Consider the following 17,431-nt stretch of genomic DNA (forward strand, 5'->3'; position numbering starts at 1 on the left):
CAGATTTTGCTGAAATGTGGGAGAGGGCGGAAGAGGGGACTTCTGTGTGCTGGATAGTTCTGATTTTTTATTTTTTTTAGAAAAATGTGTTAGTGAATGGGAAGTATTTTGTCTTAATAACTTGATGTTCACATCTTACAGGTAATATTGAGCATCTTACTTCCCCCTACCATACTAATGCTAGAATACAAAACCAAGGCAGAAATGTCCCATATTCCACAGTCTCAAGATGCACATCAAATGACTATGGAAGACAGTGAAAACAACTTTCAAAACATAGCAGAAGAGATACCAATGGTAATTCTACACACAAACACTTAACACGTCTTTAGCAACGAAGACTAACTTTACTCTCATACATGATTTTAAATTGTGTTATTTTAATGTTAGGAAGTGTTTAAAGAAGTAAGGGTCTTGGACAGTACAGAAGGAAAGCATGACATGGAGGCAACAGTAAAACCCAAGAGGCTTCCCATTACGCGAAAGTTTTATGCCTTCTATCATGCACCAATAGTGAAATTCTGGTTTAACACGGTGAGTTTTTTGTTTCTATGTTTTGTTTTGGAAAAAGAACTTTTTTGTTTTTTTGAAAAAAACTACTTTTCTTAATATTTATTTTCAACATTTTACTTTTTATAGTTGGCCTACTTAGGATTTCTGATGCTTTATACATTCGTGATTCTTGTGAAAATGGAAGAGCTGCCCTCAATTCAAGAATGGATTGTCATTGCATATATTTTCACGTTGGCTGTTGAGAAGATTCGTGAGGTATATTTGCATTTGTAACGTGCTCTTTAATGCAGAAGAGGATTTAAATATACTTTCAAGAGTCAGCATAAATACGCTGTGCAAAACGTGTTGCCCTCCAGATGTTTTTGGCCTACAACTCCCAGGATCCCTAGCTAGCAGGACCAGTGGTCAGAGATGATGGGAATTGTAGTCTCAAAACATCTGGAGGGCTGAGGTTGAGGAAGCCTGGTGGTAGGGTATTGATGCAGTACTCGTTTTCTGCAAGTCATATGTTGTAAATTGGGAGCTTGCCACAGAAGCATGCTTCTTCCTCTTCCATTTTGTGGGGTTCAAATTCCTTTCTCCGTTTATTAGCTTTTAGCATGATGAATGCAAGCCAGAGTCCCTCATTACTGTAGTTCAGGCCAGATGTTTGGGACTACAATTCCCACCACCCCTGACCACTGGGTCTTGTTAGCTAGGAATGTTGGGAATTGTAGTCCCAAACATCTGGAGGGTCGGAGTTTGCCTATGCCTGCTGTAGTTCATGGAACCACTTCCTACCATGGCTTCAGTCTTTGATTTACATTAAACTTGTTTTATATTGATGTATGTACATAACTGCTACCTGCCTTTTAATGCCTTTTGATGTAAGACGAAATGAACTGTGCCCAATTTCTCATTATTTTTACAACAGATCTTTATGTCAGAGGCGGGCAAGATCAGTCAAAAGACTAAAGTGTGGTTTAATGATTACTTCAATGTCAGTGATACTGTAGCCATTATCACATTCTTCATTGGTTTTGGACTAAGATTTGGAGCACAGGGAAACTTCAGTGAAGATACTTACAATTCAAATTACGTTTTCGTTGCTGGAAGGCTAACTTACTGCCTGAATATAATCTTTTGGTATGTGAGATTACTGGATTTTTTGGCTGTAAACCAACATGCTGGACCTTATGTCATGATGATTGGGAAAATGGTAAGCTTTTTTCCTACCAAAATTAAAAGTGTGTTGTGTGGGATGATGATGATGATGATTATTATTATTAATATTCCACCTGATACTCAGAGGTCTCAGGGTGGCTCACAGAATAAAATCAAAATATAAAACCACAAAATACATAATCAGAATAAAAACAACCCAATAAACCCCCTCTCCCCCAAAAACCCATATTTTAAAAGGGCATAGGATGTCAATCAGTTCAACCAAAGGCCTGGATAAAAATGAACATTTTTGCCTGGCACCTAAAGGTATATAATGAAGGTGCCAGGTGAACTTCCATGGGGAGAGCATTCCATAGATGGGGAGCCACTGCAGAGAAGGTCCTGTTCTCATGTTGCCACCCTCCAGACCTCTTGAGGAGGAGGCACATGAAGAAGGGCCTCAGAAGATGACGTCAGGGTCCAGGTAGGTTCATATGAGAAGGGGTGGTCCTTGAGCTATATTTTAAATATATTTTATTTGCAAACATTTCAGAAGTGTTGTATTTTACAGTCATTTGAAACAGGTATTCCACCAATAAAGATGGACAGCTGTGTATTGGTTTTTCTAAGGCAGTTTGCTGTACGTGTAGAAGGAGGACAAGTGGAGAAAAACAAGAAGCCACAATGTTGGCTTGTGGAGTATTTCACACCATATGATCAGATTGAAATATCATATCAGGAAGTTCCACAAGTTCCCCAGTACTCCACTGCTGTAGGCACAAAAAGTCTCTTTGAACTTAGCAGCTGAACACTGAAGTCACAGATACATACTGCTGTTTCAAAGACTGGCTGTCCCTAGGTGCTTGCAAAAGGGGGGAAATTAGCTGTGCCTCAGAGAAGAGCAGGGATCTTGCAGATGCATGCATCCAATTGGCTCAGATTGAAATGCATGCATCTGATTGGGGAGGGATGCTCCTCACAGTCTTGTCCTAATTCTAATGGAAGTTACAGTGCATTTCTGAGGAACTCAAGGGAACTAAAGTCAAAATGGAAGTTCAGAGTGGCCACTTGCCCTCCCTAAGCCACTCTTCCTGGAATTACCAAAATATTATATTATATTATATTATATTATATTATATTATATTATATTATATTATATTATATTATATTATATTATATTAAGTTACCCCTTGGGATGGGTGGAATGTAGAGATAATTGTGATTGGCTGTGCTGATGAATACTGGAAGTTCCTGACCCCTATGGTTGTAATTCATGGGCAGTCATTTAATTTTATCCTGATTCTAATTTTTAAGCTGTATTTTAATCAATTCTTTGACAGTGCTTTACTGTATTTGATATTTGATGTTAGCCAGCCTGAGCCTGTTATTGGCCTGGGAGGGCAGCGTATAAATAAAAATTTACTTACTTACTGTCCAAAGGTGATTGCCCAGTGGAGTTGGACAAAAACAAGTCTAGAGTGCCTCTAAATGTGAGGCAATGTGTTGAATATGAATGTAAACAACAAAGAAGGGGTTGGGCTGTAGTTTGGAGGGTTTAAGTGAGGGGTCTCCACTTTTTTAACTGTCTCTTAACTCTGTTTTAAACAGGTGGCCAACATGTTTTACATTGTAGTAATTATGGCACTTGTGCTGCTTAGTTTTGGAGTCCCCAGAAAGGCAATACTTTATCCTAATGAAAAACCATCTTGGGTTTTAGCAAGAGATATTGTCTTTCGGCCCTATTGGATGATCTTTGGTGAAGTTTATGCCTATGAAATTGATGGTAAGATATTTTTATTCCTTCTATTTATTAGCAGGCAAGGGACACTTTTTCTTGTGTCTAAAGAGCACAGAGATGGGAGGGCTAATCTAGAATCTATATTTAATTCATAATGATTTTATTGCTTTATTGATATTTGTTTTTTAAAAATTTTCTGGAGTTTAGCTGTGTTTTATCTAGATTGTTGTATTGTGTACCCCACAGAGTGTGATGAAGTGTTTCCTAAATCTTTCTAAATAAATAAAAATGAAGGGATTATTTATGTATATTCTAATGTATTTAATATTAAGGTATTATTTTAAACCGGCGGGGGGGGGGGGGAGACCTAAAATAAAAAACATGTTTGAACAAATTTAAAATCTCTTTTGATTTTTAAAAATTTAGTTTTTCATCTACAGTGATACATGTATTTGTTCAGAATATGAAAACAAAATTATTTTGGTAAACATGATTATACTATGGAAAAGTGGGATATACATTCAATAAATATGGAGGAATTTTATTTTATTGAAAAGCTTTATTTGTTTTTCATTTTGAAGGGCATGAACTGAAAGACAGTTCTTAACAGATTTAAATAAACTTTCCAGTTGCTGAGGTTGGAAGTTTGGGTATTTAATGCCCACAGACCTGTTTTATTCATAAATTTTCTGTTTAGGGCTAAGCTGTGCAGCGGCTTCTGCTACTTGTGTGTTGAAAAAGTATAGGTGATAATATTTTGTTGATGCGCTATAAAGAGCTTTGCTTCTAAGTAACAAATAAACTACTAAATCTTCTCGAACATTTCTTTTTCTTTTCTTAATCTGCAAAGTATGTGCAAATGATTCCCAAACAATCATACCATGTGTTACTGGAGCATGGCTGACACCCTTCCTTCAGGCCGTCTACCTTTTCGTGCAGTACATTATTATGGTCAATCTTCTCATCGCCTTTTTCAAGTATGTTTTTCACGTTTTAAGTTGCTATTAAATCAGTGCTTTAAAAAGTAGCTTGGTGATTATACGTCCATGGGGTACTCCTGCATGCATCTTCATCAAATGGGCTCTGTAGCTAGGAATACCTTTTACCAGCTTTGTCTGGTTTGCCAGCTATGGCCATTCCTGTACAGCGATAACTGACTACCATAGTACATGCATTGGTAACCTCTAGGTTAGATTACAGCAATGTGCTCTTTGTGGTTTGGAAGCTCCAGTTGGTGCAAAATATAGAGGCCAAATGGCTGATGGGGGCACATGACCAATAACATGTGACACCATCGTTAAAACATACGCACCAGCTGCCCATCTATGCCCAAGCCTTGTTGAAAGTCCTTGTATTAATTTACAAAGCCCTGAACAACTTTGGTGTACGGTACCTTAGGGACGCGGGTGGTGCTGTGGGTTAAACCACAGAGCCTAGGACTTGCCAATCAGAAGATCGGCGGTTCGAATCCCCACGACAGGGTGAGCTCCCGTTGCTCGGTCCCTGCTCCTGCCCACCTAGCAGTTCGAAAGCACATCAAAGTGCAAGTAGATAAATAGGTACTGCTCTGGCGGGAAGGTAAACAGCGTTTCTGTGCGCTGCTCTGGTTTCGCCAGAAGCGGCTTAGTCAGGCTGGCCACATGACCCGGAAGCTGTACACTGGCTCCCTCGGCCAATGAAGCGAGATGAGCGCCGCAACCCCAGAGTCGGCCACGTCTGGACCTGATGGTCAGGGGTCCCTTTACCTTTACCTTAGGAACAGTAGCTGAGATCATTTGCCAGAGTGTCAGAAGAATATGCAATGTTCTGCCAGCAGAAATTTAGCAGATGCCTCTTTTTGAACCTTTAAATGCCTGGTGAAAAATTTTTCTCTGCTGAAAGTCTTATGCAGGAAATAAAAAAAACATAGTCCTATAATAGTTAGTTGATAGTCTCTGATTTTTTAAGAATCCTTTTTTTCTCATATATATATATATATATATATATATATATATATATATATATATGCTTTCGTAGATTTTCACGGGTACAGGAATGCAGGTTTTGGTGTCTTCGGGTGTCTTCCCGTGTAAGAGTCGGTCGGGTGTCTTCCCGTGTAAGAGTAAACTGCTTTGATTATTTTATGACATAGTGGTATATTTTTTAATAAATATAATAAATGTGATAGAAGTTATGCTGTTTGTTTCTTTTGTTTGTACTCTCTTTTAATATTTGTACAGAGCAGAATGCACGATCATTGCTGCTAGTTTCTAAGATGATCAAACTAAAATGTTTGCCTTCTTTATTCTCTTCTCTTTTTGTTTAGCAATGTATACTTACAGGTGAAAGCAATTTCCAACATTGTATGGAAATACCAGCGTTATCATTTTGTTATGGCATATCACGAGAAGCCTATCCTGCCCCCTCCTCTTATTATTCTTAGTCATATGGCTTCCCTATTCTGCTGTGTATGCAAGCAGAGAAAGAAAGACAAAACTTCTGATGGGCCAAGTAAGAACAAACAAAAATATGCAACATTGGGTTGTTCTTTGCATTATGTGAAATCCAGGGATTGATAGGAGCCCGGTTTATGTGTAGGGCTTATGCAAAATCCCTCCCCTCAGTTCACTGTCCCATTAGTGGATGGCAAAGTGGGAGTGGAGGTTCAACAATTTGGGTGTGTGGACAGAACATTTTGCCTTGTTTTCAGGATTGGGGCGAACAGGATGCTTAAGAGAACTTAGGGTGACAGCACATTTTTTTATCTCTGCCCAACCACTGCTACAAAAATGCTTTCATTATACAGTGGTACCTCGGGTTACAGACGCTTCAGGTTACATACACTTCAGGTTACAGACTCCGCTAACCCATAAATAGTGCTTCAGGTTAAGAACTTTGCTTCAGGATGAGAACAGAAATTGTGCTCCGGCGGCGCGGCGGCAGCTGCAGGAGGCCCCATTAGCTAAAGTGGTGCTTCAGGTTAAGAACAGTTTCAGGTTAAGAACGAACCTTCAGAACGAATTAAGTACTTAACCTGAGGTACCACTGTAAGTGGAATTCTTAAAAACCTGAACAAGGACTTGCTCTCACCATCACTGCGGACCTCTTTGATAGTTGTGAAGGACCTTGCACATCCATGTCAATCGCCTGACAATACCAAAACAAAACCAGCTGCCCCTACAGAGGAAGATCTTTTGCATTTCAACTTTCAGTGCAAGCCAACATTGCGAAGGGACACTTGCACTTATGGCAAGAGCCTCTTGTGGGTTTGCTGTAAGTGCAGATCCCAGCACTGTGCAAGTTCCTAATGGGCAACTCTGTAGTGCAGCAGATTTCCGCAGAGTTGCTGACAGCACCAGTCTGCTTATTAGCACCAACATCAAAGCTCCTTTGCCAAGAACTATCGGGAACAATTTAAAGATCCCCATTGTTTCCTGGTAGCTGCTTTCCCACTTGTCACACACCTGATATCACATCGGGACTTGGGCCAGACCACCTGTGGCCAGAGGATCCCCAGCCTGATTAAGAGCTGCTTTTGTGAGCAAGTAATAGATATGTGGGGAAGAGGGTTTGAAAGTGGGTTCCCATACTAAATCTGTTCCAGAAGTCCATCCTAAAACCAAAGCATTCTAAAGCCAAGGTGCGCTTTCCCATAGAAAGTAATGCAAAATGGATTAATCTGTTCCAGACTTTTAAAAAGAACCCCTAAAACAGCAATTTAACATGAATTTTACTATTTAACAAGACCATTTCTGGGTTCGGGTTAATTGTAGGACTGGGTTAGTGTTAGGGTAAGGATCAGAATTGGGGTTAGGGTCAGTGTTGTTTTATGTTTTCTTGTGATTTTGACTCATTTGCAGTTGATTTGCTTTTTTCAATTTGTTGTGTTGCTGCTTTTTCATGAGTTTTTCAAGTTTGTTGGCTGCTCAGCTGGAGAGGTGAGGGCTCTGTCACACTTTTCCATTGAGGCGTGCGTGGCTGTGTTCACCTCGAATACAGAAGTTTAAAGGAGCATCGCGTGACGATGCAGAGACAGCCATCCCAGCAACTATTCCGCCTGGCTGCCTTTAGGTGGTGCAGGGGCTCTGATGCTGAGGTGGGGGCTCCTTTAAACTTCTCTCTTGAGGGGAGAAGTTTACAGGAGCCACCAGCCACGAACCCCTCAATGGAAAGTGTGACAGAGCCCGCACCTCCCCAGCTGAGCAGCCCCATCCAGCTCCTGCTCCCGTTCAAGCAGGAACGGGGGCGGGGATCTCTCAGCTGGGAAGGGAGGCTTCGTGCTCCCCAGCTGAGCTGCCCCGATTCAGCTCCTACTCCCGTGCAAGCAAGAGCAGGGGCACTCAAAACAGAAGTGTGGCACTGAAAAAGGAAGTGTAACATTCAAAACGGAACAGTTCGGATTCCGAAAAATGTTCGCAAACCAGAACACCTACTTCTGGGTTTGCTGCGTTCGATTTCCAAGATGTTCGTTAACTAAGCTGTTCTAAAACCGAGGTACCACTGTACTTTAAAAATATATGAAGAGATGTGTTGGTAACACAACAAACAACCATTTTTGGAGGTGTATTATATTCTAGTGTACCTAACTTGGGGAAATGGGGGGAAAAAACCCAGATTCAGTGGTACCTCAGGTTAGAGACACCTCGATTTACAGACTCCGCTAACCCAAAAGTAGTACCTCAGGTTGAGAACTTTACCTCAGGATGAGAACAGAAATCGTGCCCCAGCGGCAGCAGGAGGCCCCATTAGCTAAAGTGGTATCTGAGGTTAAAAGCAGTTTCATGTTAAGAACAGACCTCCAGAACGAATTATGTTCTTAACCAGAGGTACCACTGTATACTTACATCCAACACTCATGATGTGAGGTCCTTGGCTAAGGGAATACTCATTTCCTTGGTTTTTCACTGTTTTTACTTCTTTTCTGTAGCGGTTCATTAGCAAGCTTCTGAAATGGATTGTTTCTTTCATTCTCTAGAACTGTTTCTAACAGAAGAAGATCAAAAGAAGCTTCATGATTTTGAAGAGTTGTGTGTTGAGATGTATTTCAATGAAAAAGATGATAAATTCCATTCTGGAAGTGAAGAGAGAATTAGAGTTACTTCTGAACGGTATGAAATAATAAGGAATGACCGTTTCAACCTTCTTCTTTTCAGTTTTTCCAGGAATGATTGGAACAGCTAATTGAATAGCACATTTTCAGTTACTTTAAAATCACACTCTGGTTTACATTTATCATAGCAGATGTTGACCAACAGCAGCCTGTTTTAACATGTGGACCTTTGATTGGCAGGGTCTGTTATAAAATTATCTAATTGCAGACCAGTAGCCATTTTAGTTTGTTTGCATCAAAAGCAACACAGAAGCCACATTTGAACACAAGCTTTCATGGACTAGAGCATACATCATCAGGCACATGAAGCATTATCCTCTTTTAGCAGATCTCTGTTGCACACTTACAGTAATCTCCCTGGTCTGGTTCACAGGTCACTCTAAGCCAAACCATGGGTTGGTACAGAATGCATGAGCTCAGGGAGAGGAAATCACTTCGCTCTTCCCTGGTCATTCTGCTGCTGAGCCAACCCATAGTCTGGCTTAGTATGTTGTCTGGACATGGGTTTGTCGTTTAACTATTCTGGGCAAACTACTGGGCAAACCTTGCTGATTATGCAAATTGTCTTCAAGACTGATTCAGTGATCTGATCATACCTGATGCAGAGACACAACACAATTTCTTGGTGGGAGTTGATTTGGAGGGATGTAAGACCTGGGGGACGCGGGTGGCGCTGTGGGTAAAAGCCTCAGCGCCTAGGGCTTGCCGATCGAAAGGTCGGCGGTTCGAATCCCCGCGGCGCGGTGCGCTCCCGCTGCTCGGTCCCAGCGCCTGCCAACCTAGCAGTTCGAAAGCACCCTCGGGTGCAAGTAGATAAATAGGTACCGCTTACCAGCGGGAAGGTAAACGGCGTTCCGTGTGCTGCGCTGGCTCGCCAGATGCAGCTTTGTCACGCTGGCCACGTGACCCGGAAGTGTCTCCGGACAGCGCTGGCCCCCGGCCTATAGATGTGAGATGGGCGCACAAACCCCAGAGTCTGTCAAGACTGGCCCGCTCGGGCAGGGGTACCTTTACCTTTACCTTTACCTAAGACCAGAGCAGAAGACCAGACCAGTAAGGCAGAAACACAGCACACAACCTTCTGTATGGGTGGGTTGTTACCAAAGAATCATAGAATTGCAGAGTTGGAAGGGACCCTGAGGGTCATCTAGTCCAACCCCCTGTTTTATGCTAACAGACCTGTAATTATTTCACATGGCATACTTGTGATCTTCGTTTGTTTTGAGAATTCCTTGCGTTCAGTGAAAAGTCTGATTCTCCTTTCTCTCTCTCCCAATGGTACCTTCTCCCTTCCCCTTCCAGCGTTGAGCAAATGTGCATCCAAATCAAGGAGGTTAGTGACAGAGTCAACTATATCAAGCGTTCATTGCACTCTCTCGATACACAGATTGGCCACTTGCAAGACCTCTCTGCTCTTACGGTGGATACTTTGAAAACATTAACTGCCCAGAAGGCTTCAGAAGCTAGCAAGGTCCATAATGAAATCACACGAGAACTGAGTATCTCAAAGCATTTGGCACAAAACCCCATTGATGACGGTCCTTTAAGATCTTCCATGTGGAGAAAGCACAGCATTGGCAATGTCTTTGGTTCTTCTTTTCCTCAAGGAGGCCTTGAGAGTAATAATGCTTTACTGTGCAACATTTCTATGCAAGATGAAGGAGATTCTGGACATAAGATGACTGGGCCCCCCAAGAGGGATGAATTCAACTTTCCAGAGGCAGGTTCCTCGGGCAGTGCCTTAATTCCAAGAGCTCTATCCCCCCCAGAACTTCGTCAAAGAATACAGGGTACAGACTCATCGAAATGCATTCAAAAGAATAAAAAGTCGGGCACTTCGCTAAACAGCATGCCACATCTAACATCTTCGACAGCTAAATTTTTCGTTAGCACTCCTTCTCAGCCCAGCTGTAAAAGCCAGTTAGAAAGTACCACAAAGGACGACCAGGTTATAGTCCTTAAGGCTGCTGATGGAGAGAATGCTGTTGAATTTGGTGCATTTGTGGGTAAGTATAACACACCAAAATCTGTACTTCCAAAAGTTGCTATTGGTTGCCATGACTCTCCTGCTTCTTGCTCTGTTAGCCTTGCTACCACCTCCCAACCTTGTATTGAACCTGGAGGATGTGTTAATCATGGATTTGTTTATGATGAAAGTTGTACTAATGCTGAGAGCTACCCAGACAAATGGAATCCTCAGTCCTCTTTGAAGCTGAAGAAGAATGACGCCAAAAATAAATTACAGTTGGCATCTGCTGATGAGGTCAGAAGTGACCCCAGTAATGATCTGAATGGGACACTGGATACTGAAGAACCTGCTGGAAGCATTCTAGAAACAGCACAAAAGGGTCATGATTTAAGTTCCAACACCACTGTACGTCTTCAGAAACTATGGATCAAATCTAAATCTCAAGGTTTGATTTATCAAAAATTGTATGGGAACTTTAGCGGAATTTGGTTGCAGGTGGTGCACTTTGCTTTTAACCTCTTCACTTCCGCAAACTATCAAAATGTTTCTTTACTTTGTAAATCGGCACTTAACCATTCTGGTGTGTAGATTTTGTTGTTTATTCAAGTGGTGTTTTAACTGGAAAAAAATTTGCAAAACGGTGGCAGATTTTCTGTTTGTCAAAACAATGGGAGGAGAGGTGTGCTAACAAAATACTTTGAGTTCAGTTTATTCTAGACCAGGCATGCACAACCTGTGACCCTCCAGATGTTTCTGGACTACAACTCCCATCAGCCCCAGCCAGCATAGCCAGAGATCAGGAATGATGGGAGGTGTAGGCCAACAACATCTGGACGGCTGCAGGTTGTGCACCCTCATCTAGACCATTTCTAAGGTAAGAGTTTTTTGCCTCACTGGCTCAAAGTAAGCATGAATGTTTTTTTTATCTTGCAACATGATTTGTTATGATATCTTTTTAAAGATTACATTTAGTTTAAACTTGTCGATGTTACCAGAAAATTCATTTCAGACTACTCCAAAAGTGCCTTTAGCTATGTAAAGCCAATTAAATTTGGTAGATTGTGTTCACGCCATCCTGGTTTATTTCTGGGACCCCTGATGTTTGTGCAGTGGAAGCCTTTAAATAGGACCTTAAGCGTGCAGGCTCCTGATATGCCCCATTACAATAAGCGTGTAAGCCTCTATTCAAATATGAATAGAGGCTTCTGGAAGATCTGAGGATGGGATATGCATGTGATTACGATCTTTTACTACAAGTTTGAGTAACATCTGCTCTGCCTGAGGCCCAGATCTATTCTGAATGGACTTTACTTGTAATATTTTTATCTAACTTTTCCTAGTGCTTTTAAGCTACCAGTACTTTTTTTTCTTTAAGCAAATATGTGTAAAGTCATGATATGTTGATTCCCCATTCATGTGTTTTGAAAATGGCTGTAATAATTGTAAATGTATGCTTTTAATTAAAAAAATGGGAGTGGGGAGAAGTTAAATACAAAGGCTCAAGATCAGGCTGTTTATATTTACTTCACTAACCACACAGCTGAATAATGGCACTTTTTTTTTTTTACTGTGGCAAAAGGTTTGGTGCTGGGGTGCCTTCTCATTTATAATATAATCTTCATCCTTAATGTTCAGTCCTGTAGAATTTTGGAGACAGAGGAGTGATACCCTGTGAAGACATTCAGCATATATGTGCAGTGGATGATCTCTGTGATCCCCAAGCTCTGTCCTGGCTCTACCTGCCACTCACTCATTGGTTTCACCTTTGCATAACGTTTTACATGTGAAATGACAATGTGCATGGACCTGAAATCATTACAGTGGTGCCCCGCAAGACGAATACCTCGCAAAACGGAAAACTCGCTAGACGAAAGAGTTTTCCGTTTTGGAGGTGCTTCGCAAAACGAATTTCCTATGGGCTTGCTTCGCAAGACGACAATGTCTTGCGAGTTCCTGCTGGGTTTTTTTTCCTTTCCCCCCTTTTTCTAAGCCGCTAAGCCGCTTTTCAGCTGATCCGATCAGCAGATAAACCGCTAAAAGCCGCTAATAGCGCTAATCCGCTAATCCGCCAATGGGCTTGCTTCACAAGACAAAAAAACCGCTAGACGAAGAGAATCACAGAACGGATTCTTTTCGTCTTGCGAGGCACCACTGTATTTGTGCACCTCAGTTCCATGTAATGTACAGATTCCATGATTCAGGCCTATATGCTTTGGCCCCCATGTATGTATGTTTCTATGCAAATATAATCTAGTGTAAAAATGGCAGGCGAGGAAAGCTCTGCCCACTACACAGGCATTCTGAATGTTGGCATAGGTTAATTATTTTGAATGGGTGTGAGAAAGGGTGGGAAAGAGAACACCATAGGCCATGTCATTGTTGTTTCTTACATTTTGAGGGTGAAGTTTATATTTTTAAAATCTATTGTGTTGAACTGTGCTTTTTCTACTAATAGCTACATTTTGTAAAAATACCGATATCCACACTGCATGGTTCTAAAAGCAAATAACACGCTCACAGCTTTGAAACCAGGGTAGTGGTATGAAATATTTCCTCTAATATTTTTTCTTATGTTATCCCTTTTATGTAGGAAAAGCAATAGTTCCTCAACCTACCATTAAAAATGTCAACTGTCCTTCTGTGTACTTTTCTGATCTCAGCTGTATCTTTAATCAAATTTGCATCTGTTTGGTGTTTCCCCTCTAAAATCTGCTGTTTTGTTTCTGTTCATATAATGGTGTCGCCAAAGGTCACAGGGACAGCATGGAATTGCAACGATTTAAAGAGACTGTGGCTAAGAGCAAAGAAAAAAGTGATGATATTGAGGTAAGAGGGAGATTGCTGCGGAAGTTGAGCAGTAGCCCAAGTCAGGGTGAGAAACCTTTTTTTCAGCCAAGGGCCTCATTTCCTCACAGGCAAGCTTATCAGGGCCACATGTCAGTGGTGGGTGTGGCAAAAGTGTGTCTGGCTAGACACACAGCATCCAGGCAAGCGAGAGGTACTTAATCTTACCCCAAGGGCACATTCCAGCCAGGTGAAATAACCAGAGGGAGGCACAGATCAGGGCTAAGTGAGCTGTGTGGCTTGGGAGGAGGGGAGAATGATCTGGGCCGTGTCCTGAGGTCCTAAGTCCTAAGCTGATACAGGGAGTTCACTTAAACTCAAATCTCAAATACATTTGCATTCACTCATGTTACAGGATGGTTTTCAGTGGTGTTAACTAAGCCGGCGCCTGTTCTACTTTGTCATTATAAGTTTGAGCTCCTAGCTGAGTAGTCCCAGGTTCAAAGACTTAGGTGGTGGGGGGATTATATCTCAGAGGTAGTGTATATACCCTGTGCAGAGAAGGCCTCAGGGTCTGATCCTGTCACCACCAGTTAAAGGAATCAAGACTGCCTGAGTAGTCAGGGCTGGGTTAAATGGCTATCTCTGAGTAGTCAGGGATGGGTTAGCTCTGGGAAAAGGCAGCTGCCTATGCTTCAGGTTGCTAGGAAGCACAGCATTTTGGAGAGCATCAGTCATACCTCGGGTTACAGACGCTTTGGGCTGCACGATTTCGGGTTGCACACCGCGCCAAACCTGGAAGTACCAGAACGGGTTACTTTCAGGTTTTGGCGCATGTGCAGAAGCACTAAATCGTGCTTTGCGCATGCGCAGAAGCGCCGAACTGCAACCCGTGTGTGCGCAGACGCGGCGCGGGTTGCGAACGTGCTTCCCACACGGATCATGTTCACAACCTGAGCATCCACTGTACTCAGTTTTAACTTCATGATAGATCCGGCCCAGACAGCATGATGCAATCACAGGGTGTACCCAGAACTCCTATTGTCCTCCCCTGTTCTCTGAAGTCTTATAGCACAAAGAGCTTGAATGTTTGCTGTAAACTGCTTTGGGCACAGATCATTGTGGGAAAGTGGCATATAAGTTAACTCAATCAAACAAACATGGCAGTGTGCAGGAAACTTTGACTCGTGTGAGCATGCATGGATATCAGAACACAAATATGAAATTTTAGACCAGAACTTAAACCTGCAGATGCCCGCTTTGAAGTGTTTCAGCTTTGAAGTAAGAGCCCTGGAATAACACTTGTAGGAAAATGGTCTCCCCAAACCCCAATTTCTTGTTTCTGGCTCAGAGTTCATGAAATGTTTAAGACTTGTTAAAGCCACTTCACTACTAACCTAAGTTTAAAAAGTCATTTATTGTTACCTTCTACAGGAGCAACAGGAAGATTTCAAAAAAGCAATTTTGGAAGGCATCGAGACAAAGCAACAGGTATAACTTTCCCATTTGTATTCCATCTCTTCATTGTTGCATCAAATAGCCAGTAACATTTGAATATTCCTTCAAAAAGCAAGTGTGTCACTGTATAGCAACTTTCAAGTGGTGACACAAATAAGATTATTTGAGTAGAGTTGTGAATTATAACATTGTTATTTGTTGAATACACAGGGTGGTAGTAATGCAGAAGGCAACCTGAGGCCTGTTAGTTCATGTGGTGGTTTTACCGACTACCATAGAAGCTCATTAGCAGCACTATCAGAGCAAAGTAAGTAAACACATTAGTTTCTGATCTCTGAATTTTCTGAACTAATACTAGCATATAGCATTTTTTTCCTTTGTGCCATTTCCTGCATTTTCAAAACTGCTTTATTTTACAAAACACAGCCATTGTGGCTAAAATTTGACTGAGGGAACTGGCATTGGAGAGAGAGGGGCTTCTTGGTTCTTTCTGTCTCATTTCTTTCCCTACTGAAAATTGTCCTCCTACTGACTTTATCCCTGCTGGCTAAAAGCTGCTGCTGCTCATGTCTTTTCCTGCGAGTGCAGCTTGGTGGGAGTGAGTTTTGGTGGCGAAAAGAACAGGCATGAGTGGTTGAAGCCTTATTACCCAGCCGTCAGCGCCTACTTCAGATTGCAGCCTCAGTGATTGCATTCTGTAAACAAGCCATCCCTAAAACTAATTGTGGAATTACATAAATGCATAGTTGCTCCATCATCAGTCAATTAAACTTTTGATTGGGGAGCAATGTGAACTGGCAAAACTGGGAGGTGAGAGTGGCACCTTAAAAAACTTGTCTTCCTTCTAACAGTAGCTTTTGACTGATATCCAAATAGCTTCTTTGAGCATGTTAAAGGTTTTAATGTCCACGGCAGATTTTTTTTTTTTAAACTGTGCAACACATATTTTATTTTTTTAATTGTGCAACACATAAACTTACGATTCTGTGCCCCAAACAAACCTTTGAAGGTCCTTTAACGTGTGCGGGTGGTGCTGTGGGTTAAACCACCGAGCCTAGGACTTGCCGATCAGAAGGTCGGTGGTTCGAATCCCTGCAACGGGGTGAGCTCCCGTTGCTCGGTCCCTGCTCCTGCCAGCCTAACAGTTCGAAAGCACGTCGAAGTGCAAGTAGATAAATAGGTACCGCTCCGGCGGGAAGGTAAATGGCGTTTCCGTGCACAGCTCTGGTTCTCCAGAAGCGGCTTAGTCATGCTGGCCATATGACCCGGAAGCTGTACGCCTGCTCCCTCAGCCAATAAAGTGAGATGAGCGCCACAACCCCAGAGTCGGCCACAACTGGACCTAATGGTCAGGGGTCCCTTTACCTTAGTTTCAAATGAGTTTTGCTGTGTGCCCAATATGTGCGTCTGCAGCATAGTCTTGTGATTCTCTGTATCCAAGCCCACGTATGTGTATGAAAGCAAGTGTATCTTGCTTTCCCTGCAGGATGTTGGACACATATGTTGAAGAATTGGTAGTATTTGTTGACATGTCAAAAGGTGGCCGTTCTAATTGCAAAATCATTTTTCAGTGCACAAGAGTAGGAGACCCTCGGTTGAAGAGCCCCATCAGGCAGATTCAAAGGCGGCCTTACTCACAGTGAGTAAAACATAATAACAATCCATACAATGTTTCCCCTGGGTGTCTATGGAAAGAAGCCAGGAAATACAAAAATTGAATCATAGTAGCAATTGATAGAAAGCAGTACTGTCCATCATAATTTAGTGTGACCTGCTATGGTAGTACAGGTAACTCGCAACGTATGTGCATTTAACTAGTGCACATTCAGCTTTAAATACTTGGCAGCTAAAAAAAAAAAGAAAGAAATAAAAGGGGACAGGCATTCAGGGAAAGGAGTCTTTGGAAACCCCACCGGCCATTGAACCCAATGTGTTTTGACTATACACGATTTTGGCTTTACACCCTATAATCTCCACGTAAGTTGAGAGTTGCCTGTAGCCTCCAAATTGGCAGTTTTTTCTTCTCTTGAAATGTGCTGGGCAAATTTGCCCTCTCTAGCTCTCATGCTTAAGAGTAGGGGTTTTAGGTCATGGCAAGAGCGAATTGTAATAGGTCTTCAAGGAGAAAAGAATGGACTATGTCCGTATGGCATTTGATTGCACCTTCACACCACCTTTTTGAGTGCAGGCGGAATGTTCATGCCATTTCTGCCTGCACAGCTAATAGAGCCTGTTCAAGTAAGCACTTTACATCACCAAAATAGCTCAAGGTAAGGCAGGTAAGCTGTCAGGCTATGGCTGCATTTGCTACATAGTTGCAATCCTAGTTTCTTCATCCAGGCACTTTTGCTGAACAGATTGTACACTTTCTTTTGACCAGCAGACTTAGCAATGCTTCAGAAGCATATTGAGGCTGAAAACATCTTCACGATTAAATTTTTTGGAGGGAGCCTTGTAGCGCTCTTACAAAAGTGTGAGACATTGCTTCTAAAACCATCAATTAAGTTATGTACAAAATAGGTGCATCTCTCTTTTTTTTTCTTGCAGGATTGGTTACAAAGTCGACCGTCGTATAGCAATCCAATGTAAGTAAAGTCTAAATGGCAATACTCAGAACTGTCCAGGTATCTCCAAACTCCCCAGGAGTTGGGGAGGCATTGAGTGAGCTGCAGTTTTCTCCCTGTGTACCAGCACCCCTGCACATTCACTTCTAAGCCTGCCTGATTGCCGCTGGGCA

At 42.1% G+C, this 17,431-nt stretch overlaps 1 protein-coding gene across 2 annotated transcripts in view; it reads left to right on the top strand.

Annotated features, from left to right (window-relative positions):
- The window catches only part of TRPM7 (transient receptor potential cation channel subfamily M member 7), a 75,234-nt gene that overhangs the window by 48,928 nt on the left and 8,875 nt on the right, over positions 1-17,431 (top strand). The window contains exons 18-31 of one of the 2 annotated variants that reach the window (XM_082198220.1): positions 142-297; positions 391-534; positions 640-768; positions 1,427-1,711; positions 3,265-3,439; positions 4,245-4,371; positions 5,700-5,884; positions 8,349-8,481; positions 9,786-10,897; positions 13,202-13,278; positions 14,671-14,727; positions 14,905-15,001; positions 16,266-16,333; positions 17,242-17,279. In XM_082198220.1, the coding sequence (XP_082054346.1) occupies positions 142-297; positions 391-534; positions 640-768; positions 1,427-1,711; positions 3,265-3,439; positions 4,245-4,371; positions 5,700-5,884; positions 8,349-8,481; positions 9,786-10,897; positions 13,202-13,278; positions 14,671-14,727; positions 14,905-15,001; positions 16,266-16,333; positions 17,242-17,279 (2,783 nt within the window). The remainder of the gene's footprint in view (positions 1-141; positions 298-390; positions 535-639; positions 769-1,426; positions 1,712-3,264; positions 3,440-4,244; positions 4,372-5,699; positions 5,885-8,348; positions 8,482-9,785; positions 10,898-13,201; positions 13,279-14,670; positions 14,728-14,904; positions 15,002-16,265; positions 16,334-17,241; positions 17,280-17,431) is intronic. The other variant, XM_082198221.1, reaches the window with a different exon arrangement.

Source organism: Podarcis vaucheri (assembly GCF_965113315.1).
Source record: "Podarcis vaucheri genome assembly, chromosome: 14".
NCBI lineage: Eukaryota > Metazoa > Chordata > Lepidosauria > Squamata > Lacertidae > Podarcis > Podarcis vaucheri.